This window comes from Dermacentor silvarum, chromosome 10, assembly GCF_013339745.2.
Source record: "Dermacentor silvarum isolate Dsil-2018 chromosome 10, BIME_Dsil_1.4, whole genome shotgun sequence".
Lineage (NCBI taxonomy): Eukaryota > Metazoa > Arthropoda > Arachnida > Ixodida > Ixodidae > Dermacentor > Dermacentor silvarum.
In genome coordinates, this window is record NC_051163.1 from 137,254,183 (window position 1) to 137,264,509 (window position 10,327).

Consider the following 10,327-nt stretch of genomic DNA (forward strand, 5'->3'; position numbering starts at 1 on the left):
AATGAAATATTAAGTGAGGTTACCCACCTCAAATGAGGTGGGTAACAGAACTCTGGTAATGATACTTCAAGGTGAGGGGGGGGGGAGGGGGGGGCTACGGCATTTTCGGGGAAAACTTGGCAGGGAAAACCTAGAACCCCACCGTAGTGGGCGCCTATTGTGCGATATATGAACGCGCACATGTAGGATATTTGAACGCGCTGCTAGGCTGAGCTAGCGAGTAGAAACAACATGCGTCCCTAACAACTGAACATTTATTCACTCCGAAGCTCACGAAGAAAAGTCATGTGGTTCCTCGTGCATGCGCTCTTGGAATTGTCGTGTCTGCTGCCGTAGCGTTGATGCGGGCGAAAGACTGACGCCACTCCGATGTAGCCACGTACCCAAAAAGCCCCGTGTTTGTTAGACAGCCGCTTTTTATCCCTTTTCCTCAGTGACGTCACAGAGCATGTGCACACGAGTGCTTGGTCAGATCCAACACTACATCTTCCCTTTTTTTTTTTTTTTTTTGACAACACATAGAAAACAAATGAATCACAAAACAACCAAACAGTATGAATCATACAAATAAAATCAGTATGAATCGCAAGAGCACCGAACTGCAGTATGCAGGTCTCAACTGTAGCCATATCGCTGCGGCGGCCTTATTTCTCGACCGTAACGTGTCATATAACCACCGGGTCTCCCGTCCTCATATGAGGCAGCAGCCGGAGTTAGATTAAGCGCAGAAAGCTCTACCGAGGCCTGGTGTTCCTCGGATTGGCCTGCAGCGTCTGGAGTCGCAGGGAAGTCATAGGACGGGTCATGCGTGCCGGTTCGCTCACTGTACCGGACCAACGCCGCGTCTGTTTCTCTCTAGTTCAACCCCGTCGTCTGTCCGCACCCGATAAGACCGAGGCCGCATGGCTGGACTCAACACTTTCGCTGGAATTTTGCTGTCTTTTATCCATACCCGGTTTCCTGGGGCGAGTAGCGGTAGCTGCGTTACCGCATGGCGACGGTCGTAGTCGAGTTTTTGCTTATTCCGCACTTTCTTGTCTTTGTGTCGGAGGCTCCTGAGACCACTCGTCATTGACGGTACTAGCTTTTTCGGGTGCACGGGAAGCGTAGAGCGCAACCGTCTGCCCATCAATAGCTGGGCTGGGCTTGTACCCAACGGACCTGGGGAGTCCCTATAAGCTAGGAGGGCCAGGTAAGGGTCAAGATTTTTCCAACATCCGTTTTACTGTCTGCACTGTACGTTCGGCCGCTCCATTTGACTGCGGGTACCTGGGGCTGGACGTCACGTGATGGAAGTCATAACTTGTCGCAAACAATGCAAATTCTTCACAAGCGAATTGAGGACCGTTGTCCGTTACGACAAGTTCTGGAATCCCGTGCCTAGCAAATATACTCTTGATTTGCGCAATAACCGCCGCTGAGCTCGTGGAAGATAAAAGGGCCAGCTCTGGATAGCGCGAAAAATAGTCTACGACGACAAGGTACGATCTCCCGTGCAAATGGAAAAGGTCAGCTCCTACCTTCAGCCAAGGCAAGCTGGGAGACTGACGGCATCATGGGCTCGGCTTTTTGAACGCGCAGTCTCGACAACTGTTTACCAGAGCTCCTAGCTCGGCGCTGAGACCGGGCCACCACACCGATTCGCGGGCCCTTGCGCGACATTTCACAATGCCCTGGTGACCAACATGCAATGAACATAAGAAAGAACTTCTTAGATTCTGAGGCACCACGAGACGAGACCCATGCAGAAGCACACGGTCACATATTGTAAGGTTTGCTCTCTCCGACCAGTAAAGGCTTAGCCAACTGCTCACTTTAGCACGACGTGGCCAGCCCTGCCTACAATACAACCGAAGCTGTTGGCAGGTTTGGTCTTTTTCTTGCGCGAACTTGATTTTGTTCCAATGGGCTGAAAATTTCAGTTCGCTGATACAGCCTTGTGCATGGCTCGATACTTCATTGCAATCTAGCTCCCCCATCTCTAAATCCGCTTCCGTGCAAGGTGCACGAGAAAGGGCGTCGGCGGTGCCAATCTGCTTTCCAGGGACATAGGAGACTGAAAAGCGATATCAAATGAGCCTCAATCAGAATCTTTGTATTCTAGGGGGAAGCACATCAAGGGGTGACTGACCGAGTAGCGATACGAGCGGTTTGTGATCGGTCTCAAACTGAAATTCCAGCCCTATCAAAAACCCTTCCAACCTTTCTGCCGCCCACGTCAGCGCAAGCGCTTCCTTTTCTATTTGCGCGTACCGTTGTTCTGCTGGTGTTAATGAGCGAGCTCTAGAGTGATATGCAACCGGCCGCCTTTCCCCATCCGATTGCACTTGCATGAGCACACAGCCGAGACCGAATGACGACGCGTCGGCGGACACAATAGTGCGCAGCTTAGGGTCGAATGTTGCGACGCATTGCGCCGAGGTGATTAATGCTTTCAGAGACTCGAATGATTTTTGCCGAGGCAGGCCCCAGTGCCAGTCACGGCCTTTAAAGAGAAGACTACGGAGCGGTGCTGACACGTCAGCAAGGTTGTTCACAAACCTTGCCAGATAGTGTATCATGTCCAAAAACATGCGGACATCAGCAACACTTGATGGCGTAGCCATTTGGTTTATGGCTCGAACTTTCTTGGGATCTGGCGTGATTCCCGACGCATCGACCACGTAGCCTAAAAACGCTACTCTGCTTACACACAAAAAAAAAAAAAAAAAACATTTTGCCCGATTGAGTGTTACCCCCGCTGCAACCAAGCTTTTGAGCACTGCGTGCAGTCGTTCATCATGTTCACGCTTCGTAGCTCCATAAACCAGAACGTCGTCCATCAGGTACACTACTCCTTGAAGGCCACCTAGGATTTCCGCCATTCGCTTTTGAAAGTATTCCGGGGCCGAGGTGATACCGAACGGCAGTCGCTGGAAGCAGTACCTACCAAACGGGGTGATAAATGTTAGCTCTTGACTTCCGCCAATTTAACCTGGTGAAATCCTGAATTGGCATCTAATTTCGAACAGTATGTGGCCCCCGCCAATTGCCCAAGTGCGTCGTCTACGGTTGGTAAGACAAACCGTTCACGTAGGACACTCTTGTTCAGCTGGGTTAATTAGACCCACACAGATTCGAACTTCCCCACTTGGTTTGACTACTGGCACCATTCATGCACACCATGTAGTCGGGCCATCTACCTTACGAATGACTTTGCTTTTGACCATTCTGGCCAACTCTAGTTTGATGGCGTTCTTTAACGGGATGGGTACCCGCCGCGGCGCGAAAATTGCGAAGGGGACCGCGCCCTCTTTCATGCGAATGGCGACATCATGCCAAGTCCAGAGAAGAGCTGCGGATACATGTGCTCGTACTGTTTATCGTCAACCAAATCAATAAATTTGACTACACCAAGTGCTTCAATGGGTGGGAGCCCTAACAGGACACACTGCAGTGAATCTACAACGTACAGTGTTTGTCGCGTTGTTTTGCCTTTCCAAACAATATCTGCTGAAAAACAACCATTCACTTCGAGGTGCCGATTTGCAGCGCTTCTCAACACAGCTTGTGACCTGTCTATACGCGGCAGTACACCGGGGAAATTGGGCGGAACAACAGTGACTTCTGCTCCTGAATCAATTTTTGCACATACGCGTACACCATTGATAGGCACTTCCGCGTATCTGGCATTTGAGCCGTTGAATGTCCCGACAAAAAAGTTTTGTCCGTCGCCTTCTAGCATAGACACGCCCACCTGGGTGTTTTCCGTTCTCTTGTGACACACCACGGCGAAATGTCCCTTGATTCCACAGTGGTCACACCGCGCTGAAACGTGCAGGACACCGGGCTCTCGGGTGGCTTGAACGTCCGCAGAACTGGCACCCTTGCGGTCGCCGCTGTCCCAGCGGCCACCCCTGGAGCGACTGGCGTTGCTGTGCTGTGGCGCCAGCCTCCCAGTTGCTGGACGGCTTCCTCGTTGTTCGTTGGACCACGTCAAGTTCGCCTGTAGTCGCCTCGTTGCTGACGGCCCGGAGTTCCAGTTGCTGTCGGTGAACTGTTTCCTTGAGCCTGGCCTTCGCCAGAGCAGTCGCTAGCGTAAGGGTGGCATCCATCTGGAGTGTTTCCGACATCTGTGCGTCCTCGAGGCCGACCACAAACCTGTCGCGGATCATCCGATCTCGGAATTCTGCAATTTCACAGCGGTCGGCAAGTTCGTGCAGGGCTGTCACATAGTTGTCCGCACTTTCCCCGGGTTCTTGCTTCCGGCGATGGAAATTTGCGCTTTCATAGACTATATTCTTCGTGGCCACAAAATGGGCGTCAAACTTTTTCTTCACTTTCTCGTAGCTTCGAGACTCCTCTTCGGTAAGGCCAAATGTCTGAAAAATTTTTCTGGCCTGCCTGTGTGCAGGCAGGCCAGAAAAAACAACTGTAGAAAAGCGTTCGCACCTGGGCCTCCTCCGTTCTGTCGTTGAGCCCCGACGCGTAGCGGTAGTCATCAAATGACATAATCCATTCTGGCCATTCGGAAGTCCGGTCGAAGTTGAAGGGTGTCGGTGGCGGGATAGCTGCCGGTGGCGGGATAGCTGCCGCTGGCGGAGCCGTCATCGCGCAGACTGAATGCCGGTTGAGCGCCGCCAAGGCAACTAGGCTGGGGGGTCGATCCCACTTCTGACACCATGTCGCGTCCGCTGCCGTAGCTTTGATGCGGGCGAAAGACTGACGCCACTCCGATGTAGCCACGTACCCAAAAAGCCCCGTGTTTATTAGACAGCCGCTTTTTATCCCTTTTCCTCAGTGACGTCAAAGAGCATGTGCACACGAGTGCTTAGTCAGATCCGAGATAACCGATAACACTACAAATTCTACCAACATATCTCCTCTAGCGTTCCTAGAATCGATACCGTAGTTGCCACTTGCGTGTTCCCCACTTTTGCATTGAAGTCGTCCATGACTACAGTATACTGAGTTCGCACCTTTCTCATCGCTAATTCAATATCTTCATAAAACTGTTCCATTTCTCCATCACCATGACTGGAGTATCGGGGCTTTATTATGACAACTGTTATCCTCTCATTAATGCTGTAGAATTGATCAATGTTGCCAGCTATGTCCTTATGGATTAGAAATCCTACTCCGTATTCTCTCTTATCTGGAAGACCTCTGTAGCACAGGACATGGCCGTTAGCACTGTATAAGCCTCACCAGTTCTAACTAGAGATGGGCAAAACGGCTCACTTCAGTGAGCGGGACGGAACGGCTGAGCTCACTGAAATGAACCGGTTCATTTGAACGGCTCACCGGTTCACTTAAACGTGTAACCTGTGTTATGCATATTCTATAGTTATCTGGCTTTGAAAAAAAACGATATATGCATAATTTAATAACCGTGTTATTGGTATTTTCGCTATGTTTACAGAATATTTTTACATATATTAAAAGCGTGAATTTTTACTTGTAATGAAACTTTCTTTTCTGATATTGGGGATAAAATGCTTATGATACTGTGAGAGGCAGAATGCGACGTACTTTTTTCAAAAAAGAATGTAACTTCATCGTCATTACAGAAGCTTGTCCGTTTTTGTGGTAGTTTAAAATCAACTTTTGTCAAGCTAAGAACACAAGATGATTGTACATTATGTTTCAACTTTATTCATTTATTCACATACGTACGTTCACTATAATATGTGTAATCTGTAACGCCATGCAAAATGAATATAGAAATCATTGCTTGAAGTAATATACAAAAATCATACGAAAGATCCACAAACTGCCGCATGTACCTTTCGTTTTTTTTTTTTTCCTCTCTTGAGTGCACGCGCGATACTGGCGATCATGCCATCAACGCCAGGACAAAAAAAAGAAAAAAAAGAAATGAAGTTTTATTACAACACAACAGATCATTGGCCTCGTTTTAATGAAGTGCTAATGATACACGCTCAGAAAATGCACTGAAGTGGACAGAGGCGTAGCCAGAAATTTTTTTCGGGGGGGGGGGGGGGGGGGGCAAGCTTCTGCTTTCCTCTACGTCACGTGATCGATAATAAATATCGGTAGTTGAAGCAGACTCTATACATGTATATCAAGGACATGGGACCCCCCCCCCCCTCCCCCCTCGCGTGTGCTTGTGAAGAAATTAAGTAAAAAGTAAAGTAAGCTCAGTAAATACAGTAAGTACGACACGTACAGTGGGCGTTTGGAGCAACGGTCTCTCATCGCGCCACTGAATGGACCAGTCTTCGAAAACGCATCATTGAGACGACCCGTGCGATCGGAGAAGACATCATTAATTGTTAATTTCCGTTAAGCGTAGATGGCGTCGTCCTCGTCGGGGCGAATTGAGTTTCACAAGTCGAGGACGGCTATACAGGTGAAAATGCACGTGTGACCAGGCTATACCTACTCCCATAGCAATAGCTTGTTCGCTGCGTCTTTGCGCTAGAAAACTTAAATACGCGCAAAAACGCGTAAGGCTTTTTTTGTTTCGAAGCTTTCGTCGCCCTGCTCCCTCGTACGAGAGGGTTGCATTTCCTGCGGCAAGTGCATGGGCCGCTGTGTCTTCCGCTGTGTGCGAGCCTGCAGCCGTCATTTGCCTTTACGTCAACAGATTCAGAATTGTACAGAATATTTCACCGCACAGCATAGATATGGCATGTGTACGCATTTTAAGTAGTGCGTGCAACTCATTTTTGCATCACTTACGCCGGTGCAAACAGGAAGCGGCCTTGTACCTCACAGAATCTCGACTGATTGGTGTACTAGTTATGCAGGAATGAACTCCGGTCTTGTTCAGTGCATAGTGCACATAATCAATTTCTCAGGACGCGTGAACTCCGACGAGAACTGTCAGCGCCTGCAACAAGAGTTTACATACGCTGTACTGCACACAGCAGTAATTCATGCTTGTCGGCTGTCTGTTTCGTGCATTCTGTTGCGAGTCGGTGGAATTTCACTGCTGTCATCAACCCCTTCGTGTGTACATTGCTGGTTTGGGATTCCACAGCAAAACAGCAACAACCAGGCTTCCGTAATTGCTGGTTTGGGATTCAACAACACAACAGTAATTACCAGCCTTCCGTAGGGGTGCAATCGCAAACAAGAGACGTTTCTCGCGCAGACTAAGCCTACGTTCACACTTGGGAAGCGGCAAGCGGGCGGAAAGGCCAAAGCGGGCGGAAAGGCCAACGCGGCCGGAAAATTTTTTTCCGCGCCTGTCCAAGTTGTTCACATTTGTTTTGCTACCGCCGCGGCCGCCGCTGCCGTTTTCGTCCAGATCCATCTCGTCTGCGTACGTACGTTTGTCGGCGACGTGGCGCTCACTATAGCATTATTTCGAGCGGTATGTTCATTCTTTGACCCACGTACCGTCATCAAAAGTGATCATTTTACGCAACTTCGCGTGTCATCTGCGACCATCGGTAAATTCCTCGTTGGCGTTCTGTAATTCTCTTCACACGGGCGCGGTAGCGCTGAGTCACAGGTTAGTGCCTTAGGCGTGATAATATTTCTTTAATAGCTTTTATTTACAAGTTGTAATAACATTTCATCATTTCCTATTGTCGGCGCCTCCAGGACACCAAAGGGGCAATGGGAACATCACAGCTAAAACCCGGGCTGGCCCTTGTGTTGGGGCTCGCCAAAGCCTGCGCGTCCTACGTGAGACCTACGCTCCCAATCTATCGTCGCGACGAGAAAAGCACCCCGCGACTTCTGCAACATACCGTGCACGTGCGAGAAGAATTATGGAGCGCCAACGAGGAATCTGCCTAACTATTGTCTGCCGTGGAAGTGGAAGAAGAAATGGCTTTTATACTTCTACCTACTTGTTTTCTAGAAAAGGACAATCAATAAACGGAAGACGCGGACACCTCGGAAACGGCGGTGGTGGGTTCGCCTGGCTTTGCAAAAGCGCGAGAAGTTGTGTCACGCCAAGGCTTCGTTGCCGCACCTCCGGTCGCGCGACGTTGAATACTATCGCGAGTATTGCTGACAGTACGATTTAGTGCCACTCTTGTCGTAAAGCAAGGGCTGGTTCTTGATCGCGTCGATCAGAATTACAGCCTACACTTTTGGTGCCATGTTCAATTTTACGACCGGTTGTTTACATGCTAGTGTAGCTTCCAGTGAAGCAGAACGACTTTCCGCCGCATTTGAGCTTCGCCATGGCGAAAAAAATCGGCCCGAGACCGATTTGGCTCGCAGCTTGTTTTTCTGCCTGTTTTGCCGCCTAGGCGGGCGGATTTTTGCAAGATTTTGCCGCTTCCGACAGCTTCGAGACCAAGTATGAACGTAGCCTAAGATCCTGCGCGAGCGCGGCTTAACCGGCACCTGAAGGGAAGCGGCGGAAATGTATACCGGATATTTCGACCACCTGGGGTCTTGAACGTGCACCTAAATCTAAGTAAACGGGCCTCGAGCGTTTTCGCCATCATCTAAAATGCGGCTGCCGCATTTGTTGCTTCATTTGTTGCGCATTTGTTGCTTCAGAATGCGGCCGCCACATTCTCGCCCAAAACTTCACAGAGTGTCAAAGCCTTGACAAACACCGTGACAGTTTTTTTTCCATATGCAGACATGATTCGCTGTAAATTACCAACCCAAACGGAAGCGCCCAGGAATGAAATTGTGATAGTAGCACCGGTTTCATGAATTATGTCAGCGCGAAGCGACGAAAAAAAAGGGTGGGTAAGTGGAGGGGGGGGGGCGGAAAAAATTCCGGCAGGGGGGGGGGGTTGAACCCCCCCCCCCCCATCCCCCCCTGGCTACGCCCCTGGAAGTGGATGTCATAGGCAACATTTTCATGACTACACTACTTAGCCCAAATGAAAACCAGGACGTAAACTGTACGTTCACCTGTTGTCTTTATAAAGACACGGAAGACCATCTTCGAAGTGTTATTGGACCAGCGCATGATGTGCGATCGGTGAGCGTCCCCACGAAACACACAAGCAGCTATTTGATGTCTAAAAGATGTCTTGAACGGATAATTCAAAAGTCTAATAGCTGTCCTGGTCAAGACATTTTCTAGCCGTGGACGTCTACAGGTACTTAGTAAGCCGTGCTAACGTTACACTAAAAGTTGGCTAATAAACATCTCGACAAGAACGACTTTAAGAATTGTATTAGACGTTCCCATAATCCTGTAATAATGGCTTCGGAAGCATTATGCAGGCTTTTATAAAACATCTTGACAAGAACAAGTTAAGAACTTTATTAGACGTTCCCAGAATTATGTTATAGATTATAGCAGAATTCTGGGGACGTACAAGCAAAATTCTTAATTAAGCTATAAAAGCCTGCGTATTGTTTAAATCATAAAGCATAATGGCTTCAGAAACAATATGCAGGTTTTTATAGCTATCTTTAAAGCAGCATTTATAGATTGTCATCCTACAGTGACGTGGTAAGCAAAATTAATGGCCACTTCAGCATACCATGCATCCGTATGCTAGCTTCATAGTACATATGTTACTGTATAGAACTGAAAAATAAATTGAAGCATTACATTATATTATTTATAATAACTTGCATTAAATGTTGTAACATATATCAAATGTGCAACACGCAGAAAAAAATACAACCTGACCTTGTGAGAAAGCGGCTTTATTGACTAATAAATTAAAGGACATGCAGAATGATTTTACAAAATTTTTAAATACAGTAGAAAAGGTGACCACATAAAATAAGACGCAGCTGCAGTAACCACAGCAATCCAGGTGCCTTCCCTCTTGGATACCACTGGCAATGCCTGATTTGAGGATATCCCAGGCAATGCCTGATAATTCCTCAAATAGTCCTGCTAAGCTAGCCTAGACCTCGCAACGGAGGTCTTGTGCACCGTCCACTCCGTGTGAACCTTTCGACGACTGGTTGGGCCGGTTCAGTCTGTTCTGCTGGTAGTCACACTGTGGAACTCGAGATGATGGACGCACTTCACTGCTGTCCACGTGCGCTGGTTTCTCGCGGTCATGCGAAACCACGTCGTGACGGCCACCTCGGTCGATCGTGATGTGCTTTTCTCCTCGTTTCACCACCTTGAATGGCCCATCATACGGGGACTGGAGTGGATGCTTTACGGCGTCATGCCTTACAAACACGTGAGAGCAGGAGGAGAGATCACTGTGGACGTGACAAGCCGTGGTGCTGGCAGACGTGGAGGGACAGCGCGTAGCTTGCTCATACTCATAATGTCTCGCAGTCGCAGGGCGTAATCATTGTTGTCCTGGGCTTTTTGCGTTTTTACCGTCAGCGGCAAACTCCCCCAGAAAGCGAAGTGTTGTGCCGTATACGAGTTCAGCCGAGCAGCAGCCAATGTCCGCTTTCAGAGCCGTCCTAATTCCCAATA

General features: G+C 48.8%; 1 protein-coding gene across 1 annotated transcript; it reads right to left on the reverse strand.

Moving 5' to 3' along the window:
- Positions 1–3,797: 3,797 nt before the first annotated feature.
- Positions 3,798–4,590, reverse strand: LOC119431872 (uncharacterized). Its single transcript, XM_037699318.1, has 2 exons — positions 4,432–4,590; positions 3,798–4,361 (listed from the first exon to the last, which is right to left on the reverse strand). Exons 1-2 carry the CDS (start codon positions 4,588–4,590, stop codon positions 3,798–3,800), a joined length of 723 nt encoding a protein of 240 aa, XP_037555246.1.
- Positions 4,591–10,327: the final 5,737 nt, after the last annotated feature.